The following is a 17,143-nucleotide window of genomic DNA, read 5'->3' as shown; positions in this document are numbered from 1 at the left end:
CATCCCCACAACATGATGCTACCACCACCATGTTTCACAATGCAGATGGTGTGTACAGGGTTATGTACAATGTTAGTTGCCACTTTGGCAAATAACGCTTTTGCAACTTTCGCTTTGCTTTTGGGCCAAAAAGTAAAATGTTGGCCTCATCTGACCAAAGCACATTCTTCCATGTTTGCTGTGTCTCCCACATGGCTTCTCCTCCATGTTCCGTGAGATGTTCAAAAGCTTGGGATATTTTTTTATAGCCTAATCCTGTTTTAAACGTCTCCACAACTTTACCCTGATCTGTCTGGTGTGTTCCTTGGCCTTTAAGATGCTGTTTATTCACTAAGCTTCTCTAAAAAAAACTCAGAGGTCTTCACAGAACAACTGTATTGATACTGAGATTAAATTACACACAGGGGAACTCTATTTACTAATTAGATTGATTTCTGGGGGAAATTTGTTCTACTAGATTTTAGTTAAGGGTATCTGAGTAAAGGGGGCTGAATACAAATGCACACCACAGTTTTCAGATATTTGTAAAAAAAACAATTGAAAACCATTTATCATTTTATTTTGTGTCACTTTGTTTTGGTCTATTACATAAAAGCCCAATAAAATACATTTACATTTTTGGTTGTAACATGACAAAATATGGAAAATGTCAAGGGGTATGAATACTTTTTCAAGGCACTGTATCAATTAAAACTTTTTTTTTAAGCTTTGAAGTGCTAAATGGTTAGAATATCTGTCAGATTTTAACTGTGGTAAGATATGTACCTGATTCACAATCTTTTATTTGACTGAAAGTGATAAGAAAATCCTAAGCCGTCAACAGAACAGGAATACAGCGGAAATCTTCCAATGGGGGGCACCTGATCCAGTGACAACTGTGTTAGAGGGAATTTCCCCCTGACCTTCTGTTGTGTCTACAGTACACGCAGTGAAGGGACATTTCCCCAATGGGACACAGATGGGACATAAAACCTAATGGATTTTAACCTTTCTCTACTCTAAAATTAAAACGTTTAGGCTTTAGAAACATTTTATTTTTGAAACTCGGGAAAGATCCATTGCAGAATGTCTGTAAAAACTCCTTCGCTTAATTAATATGAATGTCAAAATATTGAACATGGTCTTCGTCATTAGGTTAAACTTAGTTTTTAGTAAGATTGACCAAATAAGCTTTATGCCTGGTTAACCAACTAAAATTAGCAATTTTTCACTCCATTATAGCATTTGCATTGTAATGCAGGTAATGGGGTGGTGATTATGCTTAAAGCGGAGCTCCACCCACAAAGGCAAAGCTCTGCTTGACTGCCCTTCCTCCCCCTCCGCTTGCTGTTTGGCACCTTTTGGGGGAGGGGGAAGCGGGTACCCACTTCTTAGTGAGTTTGCTGCAGCAAAGTGAGATGGAAGTTTGGCCCCCCTCCTTCTTCCCTCTGCGGTCAGCCTATTCACAAAGCGCAGCGCAATTCGTGCATAAGCAGTAGGAAACCAGCTGCCAGTTTCCCTTAGCTAAGATGGCGGCACCAGCACAGGAGGGCCAATTCAAGAATCGGCTGGGTTGAGGACAACGCTGGATTCCTGGACAGGTAAGTGCCCTAATAGTAAAAGTCAGCAGCTTCAGTATTTGCAGCTGCCAACTTTTATTTTATTTTTGGGGGGCAGGACTCCTCTTTAACACTAATAAAGCAAGCCACTTAGTTGAATGGTCTTATGGAAGATTTTGCCAAAATTTGGGTTTAGACCCAAATTTATAAAATGGGTCAGACTCATATACCCAGCCCTTAGCTTGTTTTTAAAGTCAATTAATGTCTTTGATACTTTGATACTTTTCCTACTGTATATTTAGGAATACCTGGCAGGTATATCTATTACGCTCATGTTTGTATGCAGTTGGGCCTTTAGTTGAATGTATTTGTGCTAGCCACATGGTTAAAAAATTGGAGACCTGGGACAAAGAATGCAATTATATTTGGATAATGTTAGTATTTTATTAGACACTACAAAATCCCTATCTGTCCCTCCAAACAAATACTACTCAACAATTTGGCAAGTGAAGTCGCCATACACAGTTAGAATTTTGGCTGATTCCTGCTGACTTGCTGAGCTTTGTCACACCCCCCATCTCAACACAATTTAATTATTTGATCAACTTTTATTGATGGTGCCTGTAAGAAATTGTCAGCCAAACAGTGAATTTATACAATCAGATGAAATTCAGAATCTGTTGGAGCAGTGCCTGCTGAATACAAAAGCTGGCAGTGAGGATTCCTCTATCCAGGTTATTTAACGTAGATGGGGGAATACATCGATTTAGGGTCCAGTCTTCTTTCCCAGGCTGCTGCATAGGAAGGGGAAGAAGTCCAGCCATTGCCTCCAAGGACCCTTGCCTGGGGGAGAGCAAAAAATGAAGGGGAGGTTTGGGACTGCGCATGCCTCCATCCCTATACAGTGGTGTGAAAAAGTGTTTGCCCCCTTCCTCATTTCCTGTTCCTTTGCATGTTTGTCACACTTAAGTGTTTCGGAACATCAAACCAATTTAAACAATAGTCAAGGACAACACAATTAAACACAAAATGCAATTTGTAAATGAAGGTGTTTATTATTAAAGGTGAAAAAAAATCCAAACCATCATGGCTCTGTGTGAAAAAGTGATTGCCCCCCTTGTTAAAACATACTATAACTGTGGTTGTCCACACCTGAGTTTAATTTCTCTAGCCACACCCAGGCCTGATTATTGCCACACCTGTTCACAATCAAGGCATCACTTAAATAGGAGCTGCTTGACACAGTAAGGTCCACCAGAAGATCCTTAAAAGCTACACATCATGCCGAGACCCAAAGAAATTCAGGAACAATTGAGAAAGAAAGTAATTGAGATCTATCAGTCTGGAAAGGGTTATAAAGCCATTTCCAAAGCTTTGGGAATCCAGCGAACCACAGTGAGAGCCATTATCCACAAATGGCGAAGACATGGAACAGTGGTGAACCTTCCCAGGAGTGGTCGGCCGCCCAAAATTACCCCAAGAGCGCAGCGACGACTCATCCAAGAGGTCACAAAAGACCCCACAACAACGTCCAAGGAACTGCAGGCCTCACTTACCTCAGTTAAGGTCAGCGTTCATGCCTCCACCATCAGGAAAAGACTGGGCAAAAATGGCCTGCATGGCAGAGTTCCAAGGAGAAAACCACTGCTGAGCAAAAAGAACATCAAAGCTCGTCTCAATTTCTCCACAACACATCTTGATGATCCCCAAGACTTTTGGGACAACATTCTGTGGACCGATGAGACAAAAGTGGAACTCTTTGGAAGGTGTGTGTCCAAGTATATCTGGCGTAGAAGGAACACTGCATTTCAGAAAAAGAACATTATACCAACAGTAAAATATGGTGGTGGTAGTGTGATGGTTTGGGGCTGTTTTTCTGCTTCAGGACCTGGAAGACTTGCCGTGATAAAAGGAACTATGAATTCTGCTGTCTACCAAGAGATCCTGAAGGAGAATGTCCGACCATCTGTTCGTGTACTCAAGCTGAAACGAACTTGGGTTCTGCAGCAGGACAATGATCCTAAACACACCAGCAAGTCCACCACCGAATGGCTGAAGAAAAACAAAATATAGACTTTGGAGTGGCCTAGCCAAAGTCCTGACCTGAATCCTATTGAGATGTTGTGGTATGACCTTAAAAAGGCCGTTCATGCTCGAAAACCCTCTAATGTAACTGAATTTGGACAATTCTGCAAAGATGAGTGGGCCAAAATTCCTCCAGGACGCTGTAAAAGCCTCATTGCACGTTATCGCAAACGCTTGGTTGCAGTTGTTGCTGCTAAGGGTGGCCCAACCAGTTATTAGGTTTAGGGGGCAATCACTTTTTCACACAGGGCCATGATGGTTTGGATTTTTTTTCACCTTTAATAATAGACACCTTCATTTACAAATTGCATTTTGTGTTTACTTGTGTTGTCCTTGACTATTGTTTAAATTGGTTTGATGTTCCGAAACACTTAAGTGTGACAAACATGCAAAGGAACAGGAAATGAGGAAGGGGGCAAACACTTTTTCACACCACTGTATGTATGAACAAAAAAGGGGGACAGAGCAGGGCTTTAAATAAAGCATGCAGTGATCCATGAGGGACCAAGACATGATGCAGTTATTGCATACCATAAAAATCAATAAGTAATGTCACAATAAAATTCATATATATACAAAAAGGAACATGATAATACTTGACAGTGGAAAGGGATTGAGCCTACACAAGCTGGGAACTTCCTATATTTTAAAGCTCATGAACTTCCTACATTTTAAAGCTCATGAACATATACAGTTGTACATATGGATAGTATTAATAACATAGTCGGTTGAAACATTGCATATACAAAAGCTCTAGGCGTTTCGCAAAGTATTAATATCCACTCTTCAGGAACAGCAATGTAATTATAACTGCCATATGAAAGTACAAAGTTTAGAGCTGGAAAACCCCCTCTCGGGGCATCTTTTCTGGGCTCTGGCAACATAAGGCACAGATGGAACCCCCACATGGCCACACAAGGGGTGGACAATTCTTCATGAAAGGGTGGTCCCTGAAGCACAATTGTAGATGTATGTCTGAATCCTAAAATAAAAAATATATTATTGGACCAAAGTAAACAAAAAAACAATATGAGATAGCAGGCAAAATAATATAACCAGCTACACATAAGATAAACCGACTGCTAGTGTCAGACCCAACTAAGTGGAGGCTGCGTTCTTCCATCCCTAATTGCATAGCAAAAAATGAAGGGGTGGTTTGGGACTTTAGATGAGGCCGAGACCTGGTATAGTCTCATGCCTTCATCCCTATATGTATAAACAAAAAAAGGGTGACAGAGCGTGACTTTAAATGAAGCACGCAGTCAGCCTATTGGGAGCGAATGGATACTAACGCGCTGTGCATCTACGTCACGTTATATGCATCATGCATGCGGCATAGTCTTTAGTGCCATCACTCTGTTAGCGCATTCCACGTGCGGCTCATGGGGGTTTATTTGGCGCTAAACTTCGGGCAGCTCTCCATTGGAGGGTTGGCGCCTCCCCCTTACTGAGCACACTAATGTGATGTTTGGCAGCATTTTGACACGTAGGCCCTTATAGGTCGCACTTGGAGCGGATTGCCCATTCTGTTCGTTCTTCCTGACATTATGGCTAAACATTTTATACTCCATGTCTCCATGACATACTCCATTTATATACCATGTCTTTACATGGTCAAGTACCAGGTAATATATATAGTTATATGATCACAGGTTTACGCTGTTGTTACCATTTAAGCATAGAATATTTGGCACAATTGCTAATTTTACATATTCACATTCCTCATAGAAGTCCTTCAAGACGTTTTTAGTTGCTATCTACAATTGTGCTTCAGGGACCACCCTTTCATGGAGAATTGTCCCCTCCTTGTGTGGCCATGTGGGGGTTCCATCTGCGCTTTATGTTGCCGCAGCTTCCGGAAAAGATACCCCTAGAGGGGGTTTTCCAGCTCTCAACTTTGCACTTTCATATGGCGATTATAATTACAGGCTGCTCCTGAAGAGTGGATATAAACACTTCATGAAACACGTAGAGATTTTTTATATGCAATGTTCTAACCAACTATGTTAATACTATTCATATGTACAACTGTATATGTTCATGAGTTTTAAAATTTTAATGCAATAGGAAGTTCTCAGGTTGTGTAGGCTCAATCCCTTTCCACTGTCATGTATTATCATGTTCCTTTTTGTATATAGGAATCTTATTGTGACATTACTTATTGATTTGTATGGATTTGTATGGTATGAAATAAATGCAGTGTCTTGACCCCTCATGGATGACTGCGTGCTTCATTTAAAGTACCGCTCTGTCCCCCTTTTTTTGCTTGCCTGGAGAAGAAAGCCATAGCCAATAACAGTGTTTTTTCTTCTAGCTGCCCACCTGGCCTCGATTGTCCTAACCTGGTCTGTGAGAGAGCTTTGAATAGACCTAACCTATTTTGTGGCAGGGATCAAAGATACTTAAAAGTAGCTGCTCATCTATGACTTAAGCCCAGGCATGTACTGGCCATCGGGACTACCGGAAGATTCCCGGTGGGCCGATGGCTCAGTGGGCCGGTCTGGTGCAGTCCTGGAGCCGCTCCTCTCTGATAGTGAGTGATCTCGATTTCACTCCTGTTAGGAGGAGCAGTTTCCGTGATATGCTGGAGAGAGCATTAGGCTTTCTGCTCCCTCCAGCCTGCAGGGGGAGATAGACACAGTCAGCAGACTTTCCTTCCTCTCTCCCCTATCACTTGTTATCACATGACTGGAGAGAGGAAGAAGAGAGGCTGCCATGCCTTTAGAACTGTGAGTACATGTGGGAGGGGGACACTCTGATGTAAGGAGCTGGTGATGGGACTCTGATGTAAGGAGCTGGTGATGGGACTCTGATGTAAGGGGGCTGCTGAAGGGAAGCTGATGTAAGGGGCTGGTGGTGGGACTCTGATGTAAGGAGCTGGTGGTGGGACTCTGATGTAAGGAGCTGGTGGTGGGACTCTGATGTAAGGAGCTGGTGGTGGGACTCTGATGTAAGGAGCTGGTGGTGGGACTCTGATGTAAGGAGCTGGTGGTGGGACTCTGATGTAAGGAGCTGGTGGTGGGACTCTGATGTAAGGAGCTGGTGGTGGGACTCTGATGTAAGGAGCTGGTGGTGGGACTCTGATGTAAGGAGCTGGTGGTGGGACTCTGATGTAAGGGGGCTGGTGATGGGACTCTGATGTAAGGGGGCTGCTGATGAGAATCTGATGTAAGGGGGCTGCTGATGAGAATCTGATGTAAGGGGCTGCTGATGGGACTCTGATGTAAGGGGGCTGCTGATGAGAATCTGATGTAAAGGGGCTGCTAATGAGAATCTGATGTAAGGGGCTGCTGATGGGACTCTTATGTAAAGGGACTGCTAATGAGGATCTGATGTAAAGTGGCTGCTAATGAGAATCTGATGTAAGGGGCTGCTGATGGGACTCTGATGTAAGGGGCTGCTGATGAGAATCTGATGTATGCGGGCTGGTGATGGGACTCTGATGTAAGGGGCTGGTGATGGGACTCTGATGTAAGGGGCTGGTGATAGGACTCTGATGTAAGGGGCTGGTGATGGGACTCTGATGTAAAGGGGGTGCTGATGAGAATCTGATGTAAAAGGGTGCTGATGGGACACTCAAAACTTAAGTGGGCCGGTCCGGATGACGTCCAGGGCCGAATTTCTGTCCCAATCCAGCCCTGCTTAAGCCTGTGGCAGAGGTGTAAAGATACTAAAAGATAATAGTCCATCTGGAAATAAGCTGTTCATTGAGAAGTCTACAGAGCAAAATCTATTTTTGCTTCTGTTTTTGGTAACCTGTACTCCTAAATTGTAAAAGAAGGATTGAAGGGTCAGAAGCCTGTCCATCTCATTGGTGGGTTGGTGAGTTCCTGGCTGCAACTACAGGCTCACTAGTAGGGAAAGTAGAAGAGCCCATTAATATCTAGTAGCTCCTGCTGGGATCTTTGCTAAAATGAATTAAAGTAAACCTCCCCCCCCCCCGCCCAAAAGTCTTTAATCAAGCAATAATTTTGTTTTTTTAGGAATGATATCACTAAATCCCTTAATAACTTTATGCTGATCCCTGAATTATAAGAACACACAATTGGGTTTTGTGAACAACGTAGTACTTGCCATTCATAAAATGTACATTTTTATTTAATGCTAGGAAAATTATTGCCATGAAGTGGAAACCTTCTACCTCCCCACCACCACTTATGAACAGGTGAGAAAGACAAATGGTTCAATACCTTATTAAAAACTCGGGTAATGGCTGCAATTTCAAAAGTGGGGCCCTGGGCTCAAGATCCTCCACTTAGGAATGATAGACCAAAAATCAAATATATTTGGTTCTAACGATAACTAGAGCCAAACCAAAACACAAAAGTTGGCCAAAAGTTGCCCAAAAAAAAGAAGAGGGTGGAAATTAGTTTTGGTGCTAGGCAACATGTGTTAGCAAATGTTTGGCCATGCCCTCTGAGGTTCATGAATCACTGGTTGAAAGATTGTGGCATAGAGTATCTCTTGGCTACATCTTAGGGTGTGGTAATGGTTGGTGCACATGTTGAATACTTATAATATTCAGACGTGATCAGATAAAGACAAATATTGTCTGTCGAGCTTTGCATGCATAGATGCATTGCCATGACCCAGGTCAGAGGATTTTATATTTGCAGAGATATCCCAGTGATTCAGTGTTTTGTAGCATTGGAATCTACATGGATTTTGTATGTTTAAAAAATTAAATAAATAAAAAATCAGTAATCTATCATTCATTTTTAAATTTTAGAGGTAAAAGCCATGTTTAACGTTAGATACCACAAGTGGCCTGCTATTACGTTAATTAGTCAATAAAATCAGCCAGTGATATCAGAAAGAAAAAAAGCCAGAGCTAGAGAGGCATCTGGTATTTTCAGTAGATTACAGAAAGTGCATCCTCCATATTTGTTTCTACAAATGCTTGCTCTGAAAATAAGCCAACCCTCTTGCTTTAATAACTTCTCAGTCACTTAAAAGGGATAATTATGAAGATCAGGAAGGTAAGGGAAAAGTCTGAAATCTGTATACTATTTCTTCTAGGTCAGTAACTCAGAATAATCAAATTACTCAAGTCAGAGATAGCAAAAAGATTGGCAGCCTCCACGTCTTCACAGGTCTACTCATGGGCAGAGTGAGAGAGCTGAGCTGCAAACAGTGTTTGATTGGAAGCATTGCTACTTGTGTGACAGGGAAGGATATGTTCTATGAATGTAACTTAACAGAACATAGACACTAAATATTTCTGCTCAAATGGTCCATCTGATAGACACGTGCAGAACGAAAGAAAATTAGTTTTGTTTAGTTTAGATTCGTTATTTACATCAATTTGTTTAGTTAAATTCATTTAATCCACTTAATTGGTTTTCGGAATTCGTTTTGTTTTTTTCGTGTTCGAATCGATTCAAATTTTCGAATTCAGATCGATTCAAAACGTTTTTGAATTCAAATAGGTTTCCAATTTGCAAGGAGAATAAAATAGAATTGAAAATAAAGGAATAGAAAAAAATAGAATAGAAAAGATTATAACAGAAAATAAAATAACATAATAGAATGGAATAGAATAGAATAGGAAGGACTAGAATAGAAAAAAGAATAGAATAGAAATAATATAACCATCTTCTGAAATTTGGATAGAATTAAAATAAAATGGAATAGAAATAATATATTTCCAAAATTAAAATAGAATCAATTGAAATTTGAATAAAATAGAAAAGAATAGAATAGAAAATATCACAATAGTATAGAAAAAGACAGAAGAATAGAATAGAATTCATATAACCAATTTTCTATTCTATTTTTAATTGTATTCTTTTTCTATGTGTTTATTCTATTCTATTATTTTCTATTATTTTTTTTCTATTCTATTTTATTTTCTATTCAAATTTATTCTGTTTGTACAATTTCAGGAGATGGTTATATTCTATTATTTTTTATTCTATTCAAATTGATTCTATTTGAATTTTGGGAAAGGATCCAAGGATCACATATGTCCATGGAGTACCCTGGTTTGAGCAGGATACCATAGGCCCTCTGATCTAAACCACAATTATCAGCTGCCTAAATGGGTTTTCGCTACTGGTCACTATTGTTTCCAAAATTTAAGAATTAAATTGTATACAATCCCAAGAACAGCAATTTTATATTTTGCAGCTTACGATTTATTAGATGTGGTGGCTTCATTAGATACATTTTTTTTAGGCTTTTTCCTTTTATTTTCAGCTACTGATCCTGCCAGTAACACACTTTTTAAAAAAACAAAAGGTTTTTATTTACCAAAAGTACATACATGTCAAGACCAAAACATAACACTTGGAATGCAATATATTCCCCGGATTGCATCCAGGTAGATAGTATGTAGGTAGTCATTAATGAAAATACATCTCTATGTAGTTCTTAAATTTTACATTTAGCACCACTTTTTTTTTTTTTTTTTTTTTTAAGAAACAGTGTATAGTATACTACGTTAAACATATTGTGCAGTTTCGCATATCATTAGGTATAAAGATCGAATAAAACACAAAATTAAAATTAAAATTAACATTCCAGGGGAACTCCCCTTTTAACCTTTAGCTCTTGTGCCATGTGCTGCTGCCATCAGGTCTCACCATTTTTTTTTTTTTTCCCCATTAAATGTCAGATTGTGCAGTTTCAGTTGATTTAATCCATTTACCCCATACTTTATTCAATTTCTTAGGGCAGCCTCTGGAGTCATATGTCATTTTATACATGGTGACATTGGCATTGACTAATCCTTTCCAAGCGTTCAATGTAAGGTGGTCTCTGCTAATCCAGTTAAGATCAATTAGCTTTCTAACATAATAGAACAGCCGCCTTAATAGTAGCCTTGTTACTCATAACCTCATCCTCTATAATTCCCAATAATCCCAGAAGTGGGCTACAAATGTTAGGCAGATCCAACGTGTCGGCTATGAATTGGGTCACCTGAGACCATAGTGGCCATATCCTATAGCATTCCCAGACCATATGTATAAAGGAACCTTCAACAGAGAAACATTTATGACAAGTGGGGTTGTCTCTCCTTCCCATTTTATATAGTCTAAGTGGGGTGTAATACGTTTGGTGTAAATATCTGAGTTGTATCATTTTGTCTCTGGCAGAAATAACCATGGGTAGATATGAAGCCACTACTTCCTCCCAGCCAGTAACAGACTTTCTGTCCTAAGGTGACATCACACACTGTGCTGTATCTATAGAGAAGCAGCGTTGTCACCCTAAGACAAGAAGTGTATTAGGACTACAGAACATAGTATAAGAATTGGCATCACACTGATTGAGCATGCAAGCAGGGTATACAAATAATATGGCCAAAAGAAAATTCCCCCAATATTATTACAAGACTGCAAACAAAACTCTAGCCCACAGAAACATTTACTACATGCCCACCTATTAAAGGATAAGTTCACCTTTTTTTTTCTAAATTCCAGCTCCCCTGTGTACCAATATAACATTCATGTACTTTTTTTGCAATAATATCAAAGCTTTCCATAAAATCTACAGACACGTAGGCACCTTACTGTACTTAATCCATGTTTCCAAATGTATCTATTGCTTCTGTCTTACATCCTTACAGACTGTAGGTCATGACACAGGAAGGAGTTGACCAGATGACCTCATTAGCACACACCCTGCTTCATCTACTCACCCATTCCCAGCTGCACATTTTTAAAATTAAATGCAATCCGTGATCACCCTTCTCACTAAATACACAATATCCAATCATTGTGTATGATCATCTTTATACAAGTACATAGGAGGGAGTGGACAGAAACACTCAGCTGTCAAGCCCCATTCACATCTCTGCATAGCGGGAACTCGCAATGCCACATGCGTTTTTTTTTTTTTAACAAGGTGGGGAGGTGTTTTGGTGCATTTTCCCTAATTACATATAGGCCAGCCCATCCACCAGAATGGGCTGCCCTACACACAGCAATCACTCTAAAGAAGATTTCAGAACTTTTTTTAGGAGCGGAGCATGGTGTGTTGAAAGTGAAATTGGTGTGGTAATAAAAGAACAGTGAGGCTCCATTCACATCTGTGCATTTCAGAAATGCGCTGCATCAAAAAATCGCAGTAAAACACACACCAAGCTCCTCTCTAAAAAAAAAGTTCTGAAGCTCCTTTGGGGCGATTGCTGTGTGACTCCTAGGTGAATGGGCTGCCTTATATGTGATGAGTGAAAATGCTCTAAAACACCCCCCCCAAAAGAAAAAAAAGAAAAAAAGCATGTGGGAGTGCAAGTTCCCGCTATGCCAAGATGTGAATGGGGCCTGATAGCTGAGTGTTTGTCCACTCCCTCCTATATACTTGTATAAATGTGGCCATACACTATGCAGTCTGATTGTATATTGTGTATTTAGTGAGAAGGGTGATCACTGATTGATTGCATTTCATTTAAAAAACGTGCAGCTGGTAATGGGTGGGTAGATGATGCAGGGTGTGTGCTAATGAGGTCAGCTGGTCAACTCCTTCCTTTGTCATAACCTATAGTCTGTAAGGATGCATTACAGAAGCAATAGATACATTTGGAAACATGGATTAAGAACAGTAACGTACGTGTCTGTAGATTTTATGGAAAGCTTTCATATTTTTACAAAAAAAGTACACGAATGCTATATTGGTACATAGGGAAACTGGCATTTAGAAAAAAAAATAAAACAGTAAAAGGCTGTATATCCTCTATGAAACTTGGTATTTTTACAGGCAACCATCCATGAAAGACTCTGGTATACTAATATGTATAGAAAAGTGGCAACACTGTGGAATGTTCAAGTGCTCCAAAATATTTAAATTGTTACTAAACCCAGGACCCTGCATTCACAATATCTGGTCTCCCACACTACACAGAACATGGAAATGCAATTATTTAAGTAAATATAAACTTCTAAATAACTTTTCTCATCAGCAGTTAGATCAGTATTGCGACTTCTACTTTTCGATTAATGGGCCAGTAACATAATGGGGTTAAAAACTAAAATGAGCCCTTTATAGTACAAAATGAGCAAATAATCGCTACTGTAAATATTACTTTCACAGTTCTACAGTAAAAAAAAAAATGAACCCCTTACAGTAGTGATCTTTTTTTTGTACTATAAAGGGCTAATTTTCGTTTTATTAACCCCATTATGTTACTAAACGAGACCTGGTTCACATCTATGTTTTTTTTTTTTGGTGATTTTAGCAGAAACGCACTACAGTTAAAGAGGAAGTAAAGCCTTACTAAAAATAAAAATAGACCCTGCAAGGCAAAGGCATAATGAGCTAGTATGCATAGCATACTAGCTCATTATGAATAACTTACCTGAGATGGAAGCCCCGAAGCGACCCTCGTCGTCCTCCGCTGACGCCGCCATGATACCCGGAGTGACTTCTGAGTATTGCGGTTCCGGCGCTGTGACTGGCTGGAGCTGCGAAGGCGTCACCCCCGCGCATGTGAGCAGGAGCCGCCACTAACGGCATGATTGCCGTTAGCAGTGGCATGCTTAGCGCGCCATAGACAGCATGCGCCGTAGATAGCGGTGCCTGTCATTTGCAAATATCTCCTAAACCGTGTAGGTTTAGGAGATATTTCTTGGACCTACAGGTAAGCCTTAATCTAGGCTTACCTGTAAATCAAAGTGGTCTGTTAAGGGTTTACAACCCCTTTAATTTACAGGGTTTGCTATGGGACAGTTTCACATCCATGCTTTTTTCAGCCGCTGAGTATTTGGAAAGAGTCAGGGACTTTTTTTTAATGCAAAACTGTGCTTTTTTGGTTCAAAATACTTCACTGGAGAAGCTGCAGAAAAACATGTAATGAGTTTTTGCAGCAATTTGTGTTTTTTAATCCGCCCAACAACAAATTGGCCAAAAAAAGCAAAAGCGCAAATCGCAGCAAAATCACATGTGCAAAAATCAAAACGCACAGCAAAAAGCACTGCAGAAACAGATCAAAAGCAAACTGCATAGGTGTGTACCAAGCCTTATGCTGGCCACACGGATACATTTTTAGACGAGAATATTCAGACAAAGAATCTTTGTACATTCGCTGAATGAATGTTGTTTGAAATTTTCACTTGTTTTTAAAATTCTGTTTTTAAAATGAATGTCATTTCTGAACGAAAACCCCATACACTGTCTGAAAGTTCTTGTCACTGTGGTTGAAAATGAACGTCGAATTGACCCCACTAACGTTTAGAAAATCGAACAAGCGTTCTTAAAAATTTTTTTTTTTTTTAAGGAAGACATTGTTTGTTTGTTTTTTAAATAAAAAATGTGATTTCTGATTCTGATGATATTTACCAGATTCACCCTTTTAATAGTATATACAGTATCTCTCTCCTCTAATAGTATAAACAGTATCTCTCTCCTCTAATAGTATATACAGTAGATCTCTTCTAATAGTATATACAGTACATCTCTTTTGTCTGTTATTCTCAGAGTGGATTTGGTATTTTGCTCCCTAACCATATAGTTGATTATTTACATTTACCACTGCATAGAGATATTTAAGAATAAATTGCATTTTTTTTAACTTTACATATTAACTAAATTATGCACCACACTTTATTTTTAAGGTTATTAACTGATTAATCGAAACAATAGATCGTCCAACTAATCGATTATGAAAATAATCGTTAGTTGCAGCACTAGTGTCCAGCCAAGCACTGGTTAAAGCTTGTAGGAGTTTTATGACTAACCTATGAGACTGCAATACCCACGACTCTTTTTCTGGACAGTACTGATTGGCCATGTGCTGATCACATGCAATCTCCCAGAAAAAAAAATACATCTCTAGGAACACACACCAACTGAGCATGTGCAGCCTGACTCTATAGACTCTGTTATCATGAAATTATTAGGAGTCAGTGGAAGGGGGGGATAAGAGAAGACAGGATCAAACAGCATCTTTACACAATGCAGAGGATTAACCCCTTAGGTTCCACATTGAGTATAACAAGCATGCTTTACTGCATATACAGACTGATTTTACTGTTATGGGCTTAGCAAAACCTTAATGAAAGAAGCTAAGGAGAATATTAAGAAGTGGAAGCACGCGGTCATACCCTTCCAAATACTCAAAGATAACTTCACCTTTCCCAACCATATGTTATTCTGCTACCAACACGCAATTTAGGGACTCTATCCCAATGCTTGAAGTCCCAATACTTGGAGACACCATCCTGGCTAAAGATCCAAAGAAACAAATCTCCCTTTTTACACTTATCTCTTGACGCCCATTGCTACGGCCACTGCCCATCAGCTGAGACCCCGATGGGAGACTGATCTGGGAACTGTATCAGATGGGAAATGGGAGGAGGCTCTTGCCAACTGCAAAGTTGCATCTCCCAAGTTATCTGACCACCTCACCCATCTATACATCCTTCACAGATCGTACCTAACGCCATACCGCGTCTCCAAGTACAGACCCAGACACAGCCCCAACTATCCCAGCTGTAGTCACCCCAACGCATCCTTCTACCACCTGCTCCGGACCTGCCCTTCTGTACAGGGCTTCTGCACTAAGGTGGTCTGGTTCCTCCATGACCGCATGGGGTCCCCACTGTCCCTTTGCCCTTGTCAGTGCATCCTGGGGCTCCTCTCACTCCCTGAAGGCGAAAAGTATATGAACATTTTCTTGCAAGAAACACTATTCCTTGCCAGGCTGCAGATCACCAAGATGTGGATGAGGGGACCCCCTCCTACACTACAACAATGGATCAGGGCAGTTAACAACACTCTTCCCTACAAAAAAATTGCTTTACATCCACAGGGCTTGCCCTAATAAATATAACAAAATATGGGACAGGTAGCTGGAGGACACCTCCACTTGTAACAAGGAGGTCTAGAAAGACCCCCCCCCCCCCCAGGTAATCCTACAGACCCCTTACGGGATCCTTCTCCCTTCTTTTTATGGTCTCTGCACTACCATGTTACCCACTGGGTTATGCTATGCAAAGTACTTCACTGACCTATGTTATGTCTTCATGTATATCAATTTGGATTGATTCGTAATTGTATTGCCTGCTGCACTAATAACCTGTATGTACATTTATTTCTCTATGCTCAATAAACGTTGTTTTGATCAAAAAGAAGTGGAAGCACAAGTAGAGGGAAAACAATTAAACAACAAATAAATGCAAGCACATGGGAGGTAATTTAAAGTCTACCCAAACACAAAAGGTAGGTACACTCCATGTGTTTCAGGGCCAGGGCACGTCGCAAGAATCAGAATACCTACTCCTCCATAACAAACGGAGGAGGTATTCAGTAGCCCACAAAAAGAGCTGGGAACAATGCTAACTAATACCATTTAGCAGAGGCAGACAGCATGGGAAGTTAATAGGTCAGCTTAGATTTCTGACAGGATCAACAGGTATTTTGTTTTTTGTTTCGATTATTCATTAGGTATACACAACACTTAAAATTCTAGATTTATCAGCCAAAAAAGGAGCAAACAAGAAAAGTTAATTCAGCATTTACATACATTTTAGGTACAAGTAAAGTGCATAAACATACACCTTCACTATCAAAATGCATGCCTATGTCACAGAACATTGGTTGGATCTTTAACTTGTCATCTTATGTATACAACTAGTAGATGTGTAATTAACAGAGCTAAATGGTGAATGAGTCAAATGAACGCCCCCCTTCCCCAATTACTTGTCAGAAATATTCCCATTTTTTACCTTGCACCTTTTCTTAAACACAGACTGTAAGGCGCTATTTGTGTAATGTTGCAATTTTCCATATCTAATTGTATTTAACAAACTCTTTTTACACAAATTATAAATGGCACTATATACATATTACTACGCACATAAAATAATATGTACATGCACAATATAATACTGACTTTATCTTCTACATTCAAAGTCTTACCTGCCCACAGAGGATGTGCAGAAGGTTCCTGGATGTTGGGGTCCATCATTAAACACAGAAGGCTAGAGGAAAAGACAAGAAAGGTACTACAGACAATTAGGACTGTTTCTGTAGTAAGATGATGATGGAAAAGTATGTAGGGACAGGGCATTGGAACCGGTCTGATAAGGATGGAGGGAGGAGTGGCCAGGATCTGTCACAGCAGCCTATGTCAACATTAAATAGCCTGTTTGCTGTACTTCACCTACGAGGAAAGGCATGTACAGTTGTGGAAAAGAATGGTAGTTACCTCACAAAAGGTTATCATCAAACATTTGAGTTATTAGTATTGGAAAATATTTGCAGTGAGATTCTTACATCAAAAACGTAACCTTGCAAATGCAAAATACCAAACAGATCATTTTAAAAGCACAAAATACTGACGACACAAATCCAACGATTTGATACAAAACACCAAGTCACTTCTCCAGTTGTAGATTAAAACAACAATATATATGACTGGCCATTTCTTAGAAGGGTGGTGCAATGAAATGAAAATAAAATTAGAAATAATGTATTTAAGAAAAAAAAAAAGACTACATCTGCGCCTTTTGAGAAAAATAAAATAAAAAAAGACTACTTCTGTGTAATTGTCGTTCTGCAAAATTCTGAAATCACTCAGT

The 17,143-nt window shown here is 39.8% G+C and overlaps 1 protein-coding gene across 1 annotated transcript in view; it reads right to left on the bottom strand.

The window, feature by feature from the left end:
* LOC143964360 (synaptotagmin-4-like) overlaps window positions 1-16,742 on the bottom strand; it is a 100,972-nt gene extending 84,230 nt beyond the window's left edge. The window contains exon 1 of the mRNA XM_077474078.1: window positions 16,482-16,742. Coding sequence (XP_077330204.1) covers window positions 16,482-16,632 — 151 coding nt within the window. The 5' untranslated portion in view covers window positions 16,633-16,742. The remainder of the gene's footprint in view (window positions 1-16,481) is intronic.
* Window positions 16,743-17,143: the final 401 nt, after the last annotated feature.

This window comes from Lithobates pipiens, unplaced genomic scaffold, assembly GCF_037356315.1.
Source record: "Lithobates pipiens isolate NorthernLeopardFrog02 unplaced genomic scaffold, aLitPip1_a1.2 Scaffold_8, whole genome shotgun sequence".
In the NCBI taxonomy this organism is placed as follows: domain Eukaryota; kingdom Metazoa; phylum Chordata; class Amphibia; order Anura; family Ranidae; genus Lithobates; species Lithobates pipiens.
Note: the sequence above shows the minus strand (reverse complement) of the source record. Positions and strands in the feature narration are given on the sequence as shown.